This window comes from Euprymna scolopes, chromosome 1, assembly GCF_053919585.1.
Source record: "Euprymna scolopes isolate OS-2025 chromosome 1, ASM5391958v1, whole genome shotgun sequence".
Classification (NCBI taxonomy): domain Eukaryota; kingdom Metazoa; phylum Mollusca; class Cephalopoda; order Sepiida; family Sepiolidae; genus Euprymna; species Euprymna scolopes.
The window spans coordinates 98,514,428-98,533,163 of NC_136482.1; the positions used below are offsets into that span (position 1 = coordinate 98,514,428).

General features: G+C 30.2%; 1 protein-coding gene across 1 annotated transcript in view; it reads right to left on the minus strand.

Moving 5' to 3' along the window:
- Positions 1 to 3,121: 3,121 nt before the first annotated feature.
- The window catches only part of LOC145257215 (uncharacterized), a 76,642-nt gene continuing 61,027 nt past the window's right edge, over positions 3,122 to 18,736 (minus strand). Inside the window, exons 3-5 of the mRNA XM_080115646.1 lie at positions 13,478 to 13,623; positions 10,840 to 10,964; positions 3,122 to 7,956 (exon numbers count right to left, since the gene is read on the minus strand). Of these exons, the coding sequence (XP_079971772.1) occupies positions 7,866 to 7,956; positions 10,840 to 10,964; positions 13,478 to 13,623 (362 nt within the window). The 3' untranslated portion in view covers positions 3,122 to 7,865. The remainder of the gene's footprint in view (positions 7,957 to 10,839; positions 10,965 to 13,477; positions 13,624 to 18,736) is intronic.

Sequence of the window (18,736 nt, forward strand, 5' to 3'; positions counted from 1 at the left end):
TACTCTAGCTCTACTTATATCTTCCTCCTCAGTTTTTCCCCCTCTATCATTTTAACTCCTTTTCCCTCTACCCATGTAGAGTGAAAAAAATAAAACTAAGGAGACCTGTAGAGTGCTACTGAAGGCACCAAAATAAAATTAAGGAGGCCTCCAGAGCACTACTAAAACATGCTTTCCAAGTTTCTTATCACTCCCTTAGAAAAATAAAAAATAGTCTGAACTTTAAGAAACAATAAGAGTTAATGTTTAAAAAATTTTAAATCATTTTTTCCAAATAAGATAAGATTGAAAATGCCTTTAAAAAAAAAAAAAAAAAAAAAAAAAAAAAATCTCTTCCCCCAAGAAACCGAACCCAGTTAACCCTCAAAGAATCCAAAGTATCACCGTTTAAGAATATACCAACTTTGTAAGTGTTTGTTTACTTGCTTTTTAGTTTTAGCTGACAGACAACTTTTCATTATATTATACTAGCAGAGCACCCTGACATTGCCTGAAGTAAAAGTGTAACATAACTTCTATCATCTCTCTTTCCCTCCTCACCCAGCTCTTGTTCACCTATTCCACTTTCTGGACATACACAAATTGAGAAACTCAGTGACAAAAACAGATTTACTTCCTAGACAACAGACTACACGATAATGTTAAAAGATGTATGTACATCTTAATAACATTAAATGATATAAATGGCCATTTAACTTCCAAATAATGAAACTATCTTTTTCTCTCTAATCAATTCTTATCACTCCCTCCTATGGTCTTTCTCTACCAAACAGATCCTGTTTACTCAACTGTTCTACATCTAACCATCCATTTTTTCAACGTGACTATGCTGGGGTGTAAAGGTAAAGTCCATATTTTTTCATGATCTGAGAATTGGAAGGCTTAAGAACAAGAAACTATTTGCAAAGTCTGTTTATCCTTCTACTAGACCAGCTGCCAACCAAGACTAAAAAAACAAAAAAAAAATAGCAAAACAGATCAAACTTAAAGTTGGATTCATGTCATTCCCAAGCACGTTAAGGCTAATGAATAGGACAGCTTATTAAATTTGTTGTTTTTATGATCACTTTGAAAATTCAATATTTGATTCTGATGACAAGATTATTAAGAAAAAATAAGAATAAGAAAGTTTACATTAGTCAACTTAATTTGCAAAACAAGCAAAAAAAATAAATACTTTTAAGAGCGACCCAGATCATTTATTATTCATCTTACATCTGAGCACTAGTCCATCAGTTAGAATGTTTATAGGTGCAGGATCTAATATATAAAATTATTTTGTCAAATTTTCCATGTCATTGATAGAGCCAACAAACGTTTGATTCTGACACTCAATTTCTTCCTTTTATCCTGCATGTTATTTACATTAAAAAAAAAAAAAAAAAAAAAAAAGTCCACGCCCTCTCCCAATATATATTATTTTCTCTCATTTCTCCTCCTCCCACCTTTTCTCTTAATTACTTATAAGAACTTTTCAGCTGACTACTACATGGTTGTCTTCAAGTCCAATCTAAATAAGTTCTTATTGAGCCACCCTCTTAAATAACCAAATTCTACCACAATTAATCGCTAAGCTCATCTTACTGACAACCTTATATTCATTAATCCTATCTTCGACTTGCTTTCAGGCCTTGATAAGTCGTAATTCCCTTGTAAAAAAAAAAAAAAAATTTTGGAAAGATAATTCAATGAAGGAATAAGTTATTAAAAATAATAAAATTAAAATTAGTTCTGAATAAAACTGATTAGACGTCTTCAAATCCTATAAATATTTTAGATTTTTTAAGGCGTTTATTTTTTATTATTTTAAATAGCATTTTGTACATTAATTTATTACTGTTTGATTATTAGATTAAGTAAATCAAATTCTAAAGTAAAAAAAATGAAGAAAAGATAAGTTTTTCTTATATAGAATGATCTAGCAAGCAAAGCAGAATAATTGTTTACAGTATCAGCAGACAGGCTGGCAAGATTGGCTATGTGTCTTTTGTATGAGCATTTAAGAAACTGAAATACATTCTAGTAGATTTAATTTTTTTAAATAGGATTATTAAAAAATGTTTTTTACTTTTCACTAAAATGCATTTTTCATTTCAATAAATAATCGATTAATAATAAATAAAAAATTAAAATGATCAAAGTTTCAATGATGTAACGCACGTTAAATTGTCTCATAATTTTATTAATAATAACGATGAACAATTTAGTTAAATTTAAATTGAATATACAGTACAACTTATTTTGGTAATAATTAGTGATCAGACGATTCCAATATTTTCCTAAATTCCAATTCAATTACCAATTCTGTTCTAAATTTCTGATTCCAATAGAATTACAGAATCCAATTCTTTTAAATTTCTAAATATAATTGTTTTGAAGGGGAGTGGAAGGTACCGCAAAACCCATGAAATATATTTTCTCAAAACGTACAAATACAACTGTGTGGATAATCTATGAATTTTAGTTTTACTCATAATTACAAAAATAAATATTTATCATTAATACAAACCATGGGAAATTAGATTTAAACAAAAACAAACATAAAAACAATGAAAATAAATTTTGACATCAAACACAGGCACAAATTTTTCTGATTCCAATGCTCTAAAAGGTTCTGATTTTTTCGAATCCCAAGGATGATTAATCGTCTCAATGCTAATTAGTGAATCAGAATTGAGAATCAGAACTTTTGAGGGTATCAGAATCATAAAATTTTGTGCCTCAACATAAATTCTTGTTTTTTGTTTGTTTGTTTGTTTGTTTAAAATTTAATTAACCATTGGTAATAATAATAAATATTGATTTAAACTACGAGTAAAACAAAAATTTACAAATTATTCAAAAAAAAAAAAAAAAAATTAGTTTTTCTTTTTACTTTTATTAAAATATATGCACATATTACATGTGTTCTTATGGTAATCTGAAAAAAATTAATAAAAAAAACAATATGGCTAAATAGTTTGAGATTTTAAAAGAATTTTATCAAAATTGAGAATTTAGAATAGAATTAGTAATTTTATTGGAATCAGAAAAATATTGTAATAGATAAGAGTATCCATGATTATAAACGGATTTCATTGTGCTGAAATAAAGATAGAATAATTAACACAATTAGATGAAGTGTTTTTATTATCATTTAATGAAGTTTATAAAAATACATAATCAGTAAAACTGTAATGCTTGTGTATACCTGAAAATTTGGTGGAATGATATTTACAATATATTGGAAACTTTTTTGTTATTATATAATCTGATAAGAATATGATGTAACTCTTGTAGTGCACAAAAAAGAAAAAAAGAAAGCCTTTCTCCCACCCGAATTTATTTTAAAATTACAAAATGGAATAATTATCAAAGAAAAAAAAAAAAAAAGTATATTAAAATAGATTTTTTTTCCTTATTAGAATCTTGGCTACATGAATTCAAATTCAAATCAGCCTTTCTGTCTTTCAGAATAAGATCAAAGTATAGTATTTTTTTTTATTGTCCCACTTCATTTGTTTACACATACATACCTATATATTTTGTAAATTCAATTAAAACCGTTGGAGATATTTTAAGTAAAGTAAATTCCATTAAATAAATGTGTTATTGTGGTGAAATGATGGTGAAAGAATGCTAGAAAATACAAGGGATGATCACTGCTGCCCCCTCCACACACTTTTAAGGATCGTGTGCCTAATTTGTAAATTAAAAAAAATTTTTTTTTTTTTTGCAAATAAATCTTTCAATGTGTAGTATCTGTTCTGTCCTCAGAGAAGAAATCCTTCTTGATTCATCAAATTAAAAAAAAATATTGTTCCCCATCCAAAGTGTTGGATATTCCCAAATTAAAAATTGACCTTGTATTTAACATTACCCTCATAGGAAGGCAAGTCAAAAATAGAAATGTGTTTTTGCATGTGGCTTAAAATATTACTCAAATCTATAATACACTAAGGCACTTCATATTCATACATATATTATGTTTCATACTCACACACAGAGAAAACATAGTTTGATAAGCAAGGATGATGGTTGGTGATTAATGATTACTCTAATGTAAAAAAAAAAACAAATTCTGACTAGTCATTTTGAAATGAATTGTTCAAAAATAAAATTGTCATCTGTAAAACAAAGCAGTTCAATTTTAAATTAATGCATTAAAAAAATTGACATTTGTTTTATTGATTTAAAGCTGACACTTATTTTTTAGCAAAAGATAATATTTGCTGTTTTTAAAAAGAATTAAATGGCTAGAATTTTAAATAAAGAAGCAATATATTTGTTTTATTTAAATATTATTTAGCTGATCATGATAATTATTTATATGGAAGAAGAGTCACTTTTTTTTTTATAGTATTAACTCTAACAGACATTCAAAAGGAATATTATTAACAGTAAATTATGCAGATTGATGTAGAAAGCACAGTTGAATTTCCACAGAATCTTAATAGTTTAATATATAAAAATATTCTAATATTTTTTTTAGTTGTTGACATCATCCGATCTTAACACTGCCTGTTTCTTGGGGATTCGGCAAATTATAGAGGAAGATAATAAACTGAAAATTGTTTACAATTTTGGAATGTCAGTTCTTTGCATCATGGAGCAAAACTAATCACTCAATCAATTCAGTATTAGAAAAATAAACTGATATCTGTTTATTACATCACACACTAACAAATGTACACACAAAACCAGTTATGACAATCATTCTAAACTGTTTAATTGCTACCTGTGCAACAAGTTTATCCTTATGGTTTGAACCTGGAGAGTGCATTTTTTATGAATAAAATAAAATATGCATCAAGTACACTTGAAAGCCAAATCACAACATAATATTAGGAAAATAAACAAATATTTTACTTGTTTCAAATTTATAATTTAAATATATTTTGGAGCCAAACTCCATCCTCAGTATGTTGTTTTCTTTTTTTTCTCTTCTTCTTTCTTGCTATGTTGTAAAGTTGGAGAAAGAAATGGAACTCACACCCTTGACATTTTTTATGATTAATCTTTTGGTGCCAAAGAGAAAAGAGACTGAAGCCCTCACCAGCACCACTATGCGTCTGAATATAATCACTTGATATTTTAAATATATTTGCTATACTAGTCATTGTACATATGAATTGTCTCATTAAAAAAAAATTTAAACAATTAACAAATAAATAAATAAAAAAATTAACTTTTTGCCACAATGCCATGTTCACCATCTTGTCTATATTTTAGCTTAAACTAGCTTTACCTACTCAGCATTGCCCGGTATGCAGTGAAATATTTTTTAGTCTTTAATTTTTATTTGTTTGCACATTTTCTAAACTAATACAAAAAAAAAAAAATAAAAAATAAAAAAAAAGAATAAAACTTTAGTTATAAGGGAGGCAACATTTTTTATATTCTTCAATAAAAGATGAATTACTCCCGATATTTTTTCTTTCAGTCTTGAGTGAAAAATGTTTCCATTTTACCAACTGTCTGAGTGAGACTACATAACTTTTTAGAGTAAACTTTAGTGAAGTACATTAGTGTCAATAATATGCAACAAAAATAGCTAATGAGAATTGACTAAAAGTTGACTATATCAGCTAAATGATATTTAGGTTCAATTTTAAAAAAACATTAGAGAGAAAAGAATACCCAGCCGATGCCACCCTTCTTTGAGTAGATAGTATACTTTTATTTGGTTCCAAAGTCGATAGAAGTATCCATTAGGCACTAGAATATTTTACTGAAACTAATAATTAATGTTTCATAGAATATTTTGGAATCAAATCATTTTAAAAACAATAAACGATGATAGTCATGATTAGACATGGATTTTAATTATAATCACTAATGATGGCTCCAAGGTAAAGACAACACATAATGAAGGTTCATAACTTATTAATGAAAAAAAAAATCTTTTAATTTAACTGATGCTTTTGACTAGATAACCGGCAAGTTTTATACACTACAAAAAATATGCTCTTTCTCTGCATATTTTTTGCTTTTTTGCTAATATAGATATTATGAACAAATATACCACTCTGTCAACCCCTCCCACCAAAGGTGAAGGTAATGCCCGAGTGGATGGTCTTATGGTAACAAAACAAATACCCCCCCCCAAAAAAAAAGAGGTAATTTTTGGGAGGATTATACCATGAGAAAACAGATAATATATTACCCTCCTCCCTGAATCAAGTATTGATAGATAGTAACAGTATAGTTTCAGCTTCAGAGAAACAAATACCAAATATCCATTATTAATAGAAGTATTAGTAGTTGCAGCTGCAGATAGACATATACCAAATCTATAAAGCAACATAATCTTGCTGTTTATTATTTTTTGGGTGTCAGTGTGAAGCTGATTATGTGGAGTGTACCATTCAACAATTAGACCTAAGAATTTCCCAACATGTCTCCAGTTTGATGCGTATGTACAAATAGTGACCAACATTTACAAGCTCATGGCAATTGGTGATTATTTCTTGGAGACCAATTGTACACTATAAGTTACTCTATTGAGGTATTTTATTCTTTTTGCACAAGGCTCATTCAAGAAATCATCTCAAAATTCTCAAAGCAAGTGTCATTAACTTGCATCAATCATGTGCAAACAGAAGTACACCAACAATTTAGAATTTATGGGTTTACATTGAGAAAGCTGCTTCACCCCCCCTTTTTTTTAACCTTTATACATTAATTCCTGTAATGGTCTTTTGACTATGCTTTTATTTATGATTTCATTCCCATTATATTCTCAGTGATTACCTTGACAAAGAGTCGATCTAAAGACGTCTTCGTAGAAACAGTATTTTCTTTTTTTCCTTTGTTCATTTTCTTTCCTTTTAACCTGGTAACTAAAACCGCAAAAAAAAAAAAAAAAAAAAAAAAAAAATCTGAAGAAATAGATTACTTGATCGCCTCATGTTTTTTTTTGTTATTCCCCCCCCCCAGTAATAAAAGCATAGCTCTCTTTTTTTTTCTTTTTTTTTTTGGTAATTATGGGTAATTTGCCAACATTATTGAAGTAAGTTTGTAAAAATTCTGCAACTACTATTATCTATATTTATAAGTAAACATTGTTAAAAATAACAGAATTTCCTACTTAATTATACTCTTTTTCAATTTTTCTAATTATCTTTTTGGATCCAAAAAATTAACATGTTCCATATCTATCATGAACGTCTTTGATTCTTCATCATCAAAAAAAAAAATAGCCAAGAAACGTACAAGTGAAGTTAGTTTCATGCCAAAAGAATGGTATTGCATTGTCTTAGGAAAGACATTAACAATTTAAATTCCATAATGTCAGAATTAGCATCACAGGATAAAATTATTAAATTAAGCATTTTTAGATGTTGTTACTGGTTTTATACATAATGTTATTAATTGTCAGTTGCTGAGTTTTAATAAAAAATAGCTTTGCATATTTATATTTTTTATTGGTTTCAGAATGTATGAAAATTAATAAAATCAAGTAAAATAAAAAATTCAAAAAAAAGGTCAAGTCTTGACTCTAGCAAAATTGTTGACTAATCACGTTCATTGGTACCATGAATTAATGTGGATTACACCAATGTTAAGAATGCAATGAGCAAAATGTGCCTGTCCTGATTTGCAGTTCAACATATTTAAACACATTTCCTTATGCAATGACTCCATAAAGAATCGGTGAATTTTCTCTTTGCTGCTTTGTAACACTATATTTTAAATATTTTTTTTTTTTTACACAACCAATATTGTACATGTTTCACTAACAAAATTCAATAGTTTTTTAAGTCAATTTTTTTAAATTTATTTGAAAATATAAATAATGTCAAAAAATAATTTGTGATCAAGATGCTGTGCTCAGATATATTCTATAAAAAAAAAAAATGACCAAATTTTTTAAAAAATTATTTTCATTTTTTTTCACAAAGGTTGTTATACAGCTGCCTCTGTTCCTCCGAACTGAATCCAATGTATTCAAGGTAGTTAGATACATTGCCATACCTAAATTAGAAAAAGAATACAAATATAAACAAATAAATAAATAACAAATATAAACATGACAAATAAACAAATAAAAACACAAAGAAATAACCGAGTAAATGATACAGTATTATGATGTTACTAGCTGTAATATTAAATGGGAGACCATTGGTCTGTGAGAAACCAAAATTAAAGAATCCAGAATAGAATCGCTTGCTTCTGATCAAACTCTTCATGTCATCCTATGAACTATCTATCCAGATCCAACAGAATTGTTTTTCTAGTAACCAAATCTTTTTAGTGATACAGTACTATAAACCTATCTCAGATTGACTGTCTCTTAATCCTGAAAGGGAAATTTGCCAAATCTATTTCATACAATGCTACTTTCCAACTGTTTCATATTCTGAAGAAATTGATAAACTATACAAATCCTTGATAAAACACCAAAACGAGATTATGTTTTTATCATGGGAAATTTCAATTGTAAAGTTATGAATCTCCATAACAACTATCCAGATATTATTTGGAAATGCAAACTCTCGAGGTGATATTCTTGAAAAATTCTGTATCAAAAATGACCCTATTGTGACCAATACCTAGTTCCAAAAGAAGAGACTTTTCACTTGGATATCCCCTGATGAATGGATGAAAAATCAGATCAACTATATTTTAATCTGGCAGAAGGTTCTTGACAGTAGGATCATCAGCAAACCAGACATTCCTGACCATGTACTTGTTTGAATAAGAGTAAGGCTCTCTTTTTCATGGTCAGAAAAACAATCTGGAATCTAAAGATGCAGGCTTTCAAAAATGCACTGATCATTGTATTGCATAAGAGCAATTGCTTAGATTGCAGAAATTATCACCCAATCATTTCTTTTAAGTCATTTTTACAAATTGGTTGTCACATTTGTAGTAGAACATACCTATCCTTATGCATCATTCCAAATTCCTCAAGTTGCATACTAATCCGGTGAAGGTACTATAGAGCAAATTATTGTCCGAGGAGATGAATAGAAAAGTCCATAGAATTCAATGATCCTCTGTTAACTGTCTTTATTGATTTTACTAAAGATTTTGATAGCATTAAACTTCAACTTTCTTGAAATAAATCTGAATAAACAGTATATACACATTTTGAAAATGACCTATGCTAATTAAACTGAGACAATTAAAAGTGATACAGGCATATCACATAAAATTCGAATCCTCAATAGTGTAAAACAAAATGATAATCTTTCAGCACTTTTTATTCTGCATCATTATGGCATAGATTATTTGGAAAAAAGAACAATGCAGCTCTGATTTTTCAATTGGTGGCCATCTTTTGTCTCATCTGAGCCATGCAGATGACATAGCTGCAACTAATACCTCCAACTCTGATTTGTAATTATTTCTGGATAATCGTGTGAAGTACTTGAAAGAAGTTGGTCTTCCTATTAACACACCAAAGATCAAATTCATGATCACTGATAAAAAATAAACTTCTCTTAACATGTGGAGGATGTAGCTGCAACCAGATGAGATATCACTGGGCCAAAAAGTCTCTCCTTACCTTTAGCAATCGTTTTGCTAAATGAGATCTTACTCAAACTCAATTCCATTTCTATAGTACATATATATATATGTCTAAATCAACCTATTTTGTATTCTTTTTATAACTCTTTACTGACCATGTTTTGTGCTGATGAAGCTGTTGAATAAAATTGATTTAAATTATAGAGAAAAATTTGTTGTTTTAGCTAATGACCTTTTTCTTCATACCAAACAAGGTGAGTGGGATGGATACCAATGCAGCGACTCTGCTACAAAATGGCAACACAGTTATATACTCTTAAGATATCATGTTATATGACTAACCACTAACCTCTTCTTCTTGGATAGGGTAAAACAAAAAAAAAAAACTCAAATCTTATAGCTGCCACACTATTTACCAAGCTCCAGCTCCTGTTACACTCCTGTATTTGTTTTCTAAATACTTTAATGGAATGTGCTTCTGACTGTACCAACATAATTTAAACATTATATGAAAAAGCTTGTTGCTGTGAAACTCCCCACTTAGGATGACCCTAGTTCACAGTAACCTCTTCCATTTCAGTGGTGCTGTGCTTTGTTTGGGTTGAACTAAGGTATAAGAAAAAAAAATTTACAAAATATTTATCTCTATTTCAATCACATACAGAAAGCTTAGATACAAGATTGTAAAAATGATGTTGAAAAAGGAATTTTCCACATGAAGCTTAAGTAAGCAGAGAAATTAGAAATTTCTATTAGAAGTTCAATACAATTAGAGCTACATCTACAGGAAGTTCTTTCATGGAAAAAAGTATGTGGCAAAAAAAAAAAAAGAGAGATTTTCTCTTTTGGGTATTCAATGTCAAAGCAAACAAACGTCTGTTTCAAGATTTCTTCCATTACCACCTCTGCAGAGGCTGACCAAAAATGTACTGCTGTCTAGTTGTACTTGCTGCAAAAATGAACCAGATGATCAAGCAGAAAATAATATGCAGCTCAGAGTGAATAATGCAGTATCTATTTATTTATTTTTAATTATAACTACAGGGAAATGGTTGATGACAGCTCTTAACAAGGAAAATAAGACACCACTACTCACTGAGCCACCTACATACAATGTATCAACAAGTCAAACAACAGTTTCTGTCAACAAGATTAAGAGTCATCATGTAGAAGTCAAAAGGATTCTCTCATCGAATGTTACAAGCGGCTTATTAATGCCATTAAATGTTACACGTAGCACACTCTGTTCCATTACTTTTTAGGTTGAGTCAACAAACATTGTTTAAATCTTTAGGGGCACATTTAGTTTTTTTACATAAAGTAAAGCAAAAATAAAAGAGAAATGAAGTTATTGTTGCAGAATATAATCTTTGCTAAACTTACTTTTCTTCAATAAATTCAAATAAGCTGAGCATTGTTTCTTCTTTGGCAGATGCAAAACTTTCACTTAACCGATATCGTTCAACAATTTCTTCCTGAAGAATTGGTTTTAACTTTGGTGACTGTTCCTGTAGAAAAATAAAGAAGTTACATCATGATTTTAAAACGGGCAAAAAGATTAAAAAGAAATATTCGCTAAATATTTTATTATATTGGGGGAAAAGAAAATGATCATTAATTATATTCATTTATAGAAAGTCTACACTCCCAACTTATACCTTCTCTCAGTGAAAAGTTAGTTTACTGCTAATCGCCTATAATGTCCCTAATAGAAAAAACTGATGAGACTGCTCAGGCATTTTTTGTAGGCTAGCGCACTTTTAGTGAACTAGATTTTCAAATCCAACCTGACCTTGTGTCTAACTTGAATAAATAGTAACATTGATTGTGTTGCTGAAGATTTTATTTTTGTGATCAACAATTTTCACCATGATGCTTGAAAGAAATATAATTTTAATATTAAAAATAAAATTTCCATTTTCTACCTAACAGTAGGGTTTCTGGATTTCTAATGCATGAATGCATTTAATATAGCATTTTATAGGAAAAAATTAAAGAAAAGAAAAAGAGAGAAAAAGAACAATGAAGAAAAAGAGGGGGTAAAAGAAAACAGGAGTAAAACAAAGTAAAAGAAAAAAAGGAGTAAAACAAAGTAAAAGAAAAAAAAGGAGTAAAACAAAGTAAAAGAAAAAAAAGGAGTAAAACAAAGTAAAAGAAAAAAAAGGAGTAAAACAAAGTAAAAGAAAAAAAAGGAGTAAAACAAAGTAAAAGAAAAAAAAGGAGTAAAACAAAGTAAAAGAAAAAAAAAGGAGTAAAACAAAGTAAAAGAAAAAAAAGGAGTAAAACAAAGTAAAAGAAAAAAAAAGGAGTAAAACAAAGTAAAAGAAAAAAAAGGAGTAAAACAAAGTAAAAGAAAAAAGGAGTAAATGTAAAAAGGTAAGAGGCTTTTATTTGTCATACACATGCGTGTGTGAATAACTCATGGATTTTGACTTCTGGGTGATGGTGTTTGAATATTATCAGACAAAAGTTGGTAATTTATCTAAGCATCAGTTCCAAGTAAGCTACCTTTCACACCGCAGTGTACTTTATATTCTCTGCGCCTTCTTCTGTGTTGTTATGTAAGCCATACATGGGCAAGAGTAGGTGTCTTCTACCATGAAAAACCAACCAAAAACAAGGTAAAATTAGGATCTATTGATAGAACCTTCAGTACATACATTCTCTATACTTCAAAAGGTGTTACCTCTTTCGATAAAAACCATTGCTTAAGTGCATGTGTTGCAACATGGAGTTTCTAAATGAGATTTTACAATGCCATAACTAGCATAAAAATAGTGCACTTTATGCTATAGAAGTAAATGAAGGATTGTTCCTTCTTCTTAATATATTTTAAAGGGGTTTTGAAGAGTAGGTTATCATAATGCAACAAACATGCCAATAATTGGCATAATTCCAAAGGAGGAAATGGCTTTTGGTAGTATTGAATATCTCTATTAAAAGATTTTAGGATGTTGAGAAGGCAGACGTGTGAATGATGCAGCAGAAAATGTAAATGCAAAACAAAACAGAAGTCCCAGTGATGAATTCCAGCAAAAAGGAAAGAGAGAAGTGGTGGAAAGGGGAATAACCAATACCAGTAATAACACAGACTATTCACATAGCCAAGTTTGAATAATTCATAAAGTTAATGCCAACGACACAATTTTAAATGTTAATAACATTTAAAATTATCTATATATAAATAACAAAACTTAAATCCATTTGTCAATCCAACTAGAACTCACAAACTAGGACATTTAGACAAAGAAAACATGATATACAAAATGTGTTCAAAAAGTAATGCCTTCTATTTTATTTATTGCACCCAAATGGATCTGAAGAAATTACAAATTGCGTTATTATGATGTCTGAAGTTATGCATTCATGACCTGAAAGTTTCATCTCTGTTACAGATATTGACAATGTGAGACTAAGAAAGCAACTGTTGTCATGGATGTGCTAGAAGCAGAGATATGTCGTTTAATTCCTGGCAAAAGTGTATTGAGAATGGTGATGACTGTAGAAAAATAAATATTTTAATGGTATCACTCCCGTCTTCATAGCTCTTCAACTTTTGGAGTAAAAAAATAGGAGGCTTTACTTTTGGAACGATCCTTGTATATGTTACAATGCTCAAATCAAACTACATCATCACTCTCTTATCATTTAGCTTTATTATTATAGGTTGGGATTATTTTAATATAAAACATGGGCAATGCCATGTAACACTGTTAGTACACGATGAAAGCAACATTTAAAACTAAATACAATGTCTATCCGTTTAAAATTAATTTTTTTTATTTGTTCAACAAAATAATTGATTATTATTAGAAGATAATCAAAATATTTTCGTAGTCAATCTAATTTTACAACTACGACAAATGTGGGTTTGTTTAAATGATAATAAAAAAAAACCCCAAAAAACACAATGATCTCAATTGATTCAAAATTGATCCAAAGTTACAGCAAGTCTTTTCTTGATTAACCCCTTCCCCTCCATGCACACATACATAAAAAAGGAAATAAAGTTCCAACTTACAGAGATTGCATAGTTTTTTGCAATGTAGCATTTATCTTTTCCAAGACAGGCAAGAATAAGTGCAGATAAAACTCCAGTTCGGTCTTTTCCATGAGTGCAATTTAATAATGCAGGTACATTTTGGGGGTCTGTTAATAACTTTAAGGCTGCAGGTAAATAAAAATAATATCATTAGTCCAAAGTTTTAACATCAAATATTTTTGCCATATTAGAGGTTAAGGCATAACGGAAGCATGGGCGACCATAATAAGCATCAGTTGAAAATCGCTTACTGATGTAAAATTGTTCTGCTTATCAGACCGGACTTCCTGTTTTAGTTTCATTTCACTAGCAACAATGTTTAAAAGTTTATTTTTTTAGTTACACCAAAAGTATTTAAAAAAAAAAAAAAAAAAAAAAAAACAATACGAAAAACATAACAGATTCACACTACTAAAAAACATTGTATTCTATTTTCACAAAAAGAAAAAAAAAATAGAAAAAAACAACATTGTACAAGATGGAATGATAAAGTTGTCGCCTTAAAAGAAAACACTATGGCTTTATTTTAAAACTTTTATTGAAAGAATATCAATTCAGCTGACTTGATTATGTAGTAGAACTAATATCTATTCAATGTAGCTGCATTCAGTCTCAATCACTGCCTTGATAAGAGTCCAAAACTGGGAGCATGCCTTTTCCACAAGTGCCGGTGGGAACTCAACAAATATTTGGCAGATGGTGGCAATCAGGCTGGCTTTGGTATTCTAGGAGGTCATGTTGGTGATGTTCTCGACATATGACCAAACGAAGTAGTCCAGCAGGTTCAGGTTGGGGGGAGGAAGGGAGCCAGTGAGAGAAGGTGCAAAGTTGTAGTACAACTCCTAAAGCCAAGCCCGAGTCTCTTTGGACTTGTGGGTCGGTGTTGAGTCCTGCTGCCAGGGTTGCATTTGGAGCATGCTGGCAATAATCCTGTTGTCATAACTTGGATTGGTAGAGAGCACGAGTTTTACAGTGGCGCATCTCTGATCTCATTTGTTGAACATTGTATCCTAGGTTTCTATCGCTCTTCGGATTTTTACACGATTGGCCAATTAGTAAATGGTCTGCAAAAAAACTGGTTTTCATCAAACAGAAATAAAATCAAGTCTTTTCTAGGGTGACAATTTTATCGTTCCACACTGTATTCTATTTTCTAAGTATTTTTTTTATAATACTAAAACAGATACAATTTATTAAAAAACATTGTATTCTAATTTTTAAAAAATTAAAAAAAAACAATTACAAACATTGTATTCTAATTTTATAATAAATATTTTAAAAAATGAATAAATATTTAATAAAGTAATATATTTTTATAATACTAAAACCAATTCAAGCCATCGGAAAAAAACATTGTATTCTATAACAAAATTTAAAAAAATGAAATAAAAAAAAATTTTTTAAAAATAAAAAAACATAAGTAGCATTTTATTTTATACAAAATTTAATAACGTATTAATTACTTTTTAAAAATATACTTAAAATAAAATTAAAAACAGAAGCCTTGTTTGGTAACCTGACTATTTCTTCCACTCAAAGTTTTCACCTGATACCAATATGGCCAAATGTAGGGTTGCCTGTGGTTCCAGTACATCAAGTTTCATTTAGACTGAAAATTTTAGCTCGATTTATTTGGTAACAAATTTTGATATGACAATGAATAAACTCTTGCCACAATATTAGTCATTCTGTTTCTTCAATCTTTGTCAGAATTTAATTCTTTCGTCTACGCTTCTTTCTCTCTTTTCTTCTTTCTTTAGCCCACCCCTCTTTGCAAGTAGTTGTAGACTGCTACTGATAGCACGTGACCATTTCTTTAGTGACGATTGGTTAAGTGATTTTTTGCTCGCTGATTTAAGCGAAAATGGAAGTTGCTGCCTTGGCCTTTGGGAGTGAAAGGTCGTTGTTTGAAAATGTTGTAGAAACCCATCGTGGCGAGACATTAGGAGGCTCTAGATAAAAGGTCCTATTTCATCAGTTAAATTTTCATCTAGGCGACAAAAATGAAGAGAAAAATTCCGGCTGAGTTCAGACAGGAAAACCAAGTCAAAAGTCTTATCTAGAGGAAAAGAAATAAATGCAAATGTTAAATCTCAGATGAGGGGAAAAAGTGACGGTGCAAACAATAATTTGCTTGTTCCTCAGGAAATATTCGAAGTGAAAAGGAAATTTATTATCTGCATCTTCTTCAACTTTCTTTTACTCATATTTGTCGACTTTTACTTGGCAAAAAACATTACCTAACCTGAGACATTTTTATTCTTTTGCTATCTCAAGCAGGAATGACAATTCTTCTAAAAAAAAAATGGTATAAATTATCCTTGCTTTTAAAAAAAAAAAAAAATATTCTTACCTCAAAGTTTTGCCTCTTTCTTAATCTTTTAATTCTATTCTTTCTCTCTCCTGAACTGTTACTAGAACCTTTATGGTCCGCCAAAAGGGACATTTTGTGGCAGTCAAAATACAGTCTTTTATACAGTTAAAAGGTGAACTTCAGACTTTATTATTATTTTTTTCTCCCTCCACTTTTAATTTATTTTTCCCTCTTTAAATAAAAAGTTTATAAATTATTTCAAGTGGTTTTTACTTCCTCTTCTTTCTCCTTGTCTTACTTGTAAATGATTATGCTTATTTAAATACATCTAATTTGGCTGTTACTAAGTTAAATTCAGACATCTTGAGAAACATTGGATACTCTTCATGAAACAATGTATTTAAAGTGAAGCAGTATGCATAATCTTTAACAGCACCTCTCTTGATTCTCAAGGAGAAATACAAGATGATTAAAACCAATGTTGATGTAAAAATAACAAATATTTTATATTCGTGAACTTTTAGGTTTTTAGCAACCATATGTACGGGTACATCTTCTATGTATACAAGGCTGCTATTTTGTGTATTATATTATCGTGGTAACACATTTATTCTCACATAAAGTTTGCCAAAAACAAATGTAAAACATGAAATAAGAAACCTGTAAGATGGCACTTAATGATAAATGAAGTAGTAAAACCAAACATAACTGATATACAGAGAATGGGTTTGCCATGTTTCGGCGTCGCCATTTTGGCTTGGCTAATCCGGCATGTGACCAATTCAGCATCAAATCAGCACTTCAGCATTATAGTAAAAATTTTAACTGGCATTGTAACCTATTGTTAATATATTAAAAATTTTCATCTTTGACAACCAAGCTGAAACATTTTAGCACCGATTCAGTGAAATTTCTGAAAATATTAAAAACTACATTCCTGCTATTTAAACGGTTAACAGAGTTCTTTTCCCCTTTCAACGTATAAAACATTGTCTTTAAATATTTAAAAAAAATAGGTTAGCATTTTCTTTTACTTTACAAAAAAAAAAAAAAAAGAAAGAAAGAAAAAAGAATAAGAAAGGAAATTCTGAGAGAAAAAGTAAAATGAAAAGGTCAAACAAACTATACACTAAGACTTGGATTTCTTTACTCATGTTTTTTTGTTTTTGTTTTTTGTACTTTGGAGGTTTTTCTTCTTTTCTTACTTCAGCACAGGTTTTAATAAATTCTTGTGAAGACTTTCTTTTTTTTTGGTATGGAGAAATATGTAACAGAGCTGTTTACATGTGTTAGCAGCAGCAGCAGCCGCATAACACATATTCAAATGACCTTGTCGGTGTGTGAGCTGATGTCACAATGGAGAAAGGGAAGGAAAAGGACATATGGGCAGCAAACACAAAAAAGCATGTGTGCGACAACAGTGAGGAACCACGTGGTGAGAAGACTGGCAAGGCGTGCCGGTAAGAGATGAACATGTGGCCACATGGTAGTGCAAGAGACTTAACCTCATATCAGTATGGCATAGTTTTGTTAACTACATGGGGGAACTAAGACACTTTTACAACAGAATGCAAGGTATTGTTTGGAAAGTACTGTTAATAAATGCCTTTTATTTCATCTAGAAAAAAATTGAGTCGAATCTATTTTCTTTTTTGATCCTTTGCATCTGTTTCTGCATGTGGGTCCATGTTAATACGTAATGACAACATTACATTATTTATCAAAACTAAAGATTTTGTTTTGAAGGTTGTGTATGCTTTAAGCGTCCCAAATTGTCGATTTATTATCCATTTATTTATAGTGCACACAGCTCACCCAGAAGAAACTGTTGTAAGCTCAAAGTCACCTCTTTGATTTTGCTTATTTTCTGGAGTCCTTAAAAGTTAATTGATCCAAAAGAAAAAAAAAATGTATATACATGTATTATTTAGATTGTTTGGACAACTTCTCTCATCTTTGATTTTATTCTCACAATTTTTCAAACAGATATAACCTCATCTTCAGGTGTAACTGAGATTCTGTAACAGATTACAGAGTCCGCAAACTGGACGGTTTGTTTAAATCCATAGGAATAACTTTTTCTCGTTTTGTTAACCAAGAGAATAAAATTTGCAATTTTTTTATAAATAATGTTGATACACTCTCCTTTTGATAGAGCTGATCTACTAAAGTTTACTTCCTTTTAAAAGTCAGAGTATTTTTCAAGTTTATGATTAGTTACATAAGGTCATAAACATTTTTAGGGAATTTATTTGAATGTCTCAAGCCATGATCTTGATAAAGTTTTTGGGGTGCCCCATCGATTAATCCTTGCTATCTCTGACAAGTTCCCTTCAAGTAACCTGTGGCAGGTTGTAGGGTTGTCAAAAATATTAATACTTCAATATTTCTTGATACAAAATATTTGCTTGTACTTGTAATGCCCATCACTCTGGTCAGGTTGAACGAGATACAATGTCCCTGACCATCGCTATTTACTTTCCCCAATTGTAAATTAGGTTACACCATATGGCTGGCCATTACAAATTCCATAGTCGAAGACCAACTACTTGTGCACCTGATAGTGCTTCTAGATCACTGGGTCAGTTGACACCCCTACCCCCACCCCACTTGTATGTGAATTAATGAAGCTGTTTTTAGGAGGTATTCAATTCACAAACGGTCCTTATGAGTCACATACATCTCAATCCGGAGAGTGGATTTTGATTGTTAGTTTTTGCAGATAGTCTTTTGCATGAAGGTGTCATCAACCTCTTACATACAGTTCTTAGTATATCCATATGTTCATCTATCTTATACTGAGCATGTTCAAAGTTGCTTGCCCATCAGCATCTTTGTACCAACCAGGTAGATCTGGGAAGGAGGAGGAGGAGAAAAGAACCTCATGGACAAGCTTTCTTCAGGTGTTGAGCTAAATGTCAAAA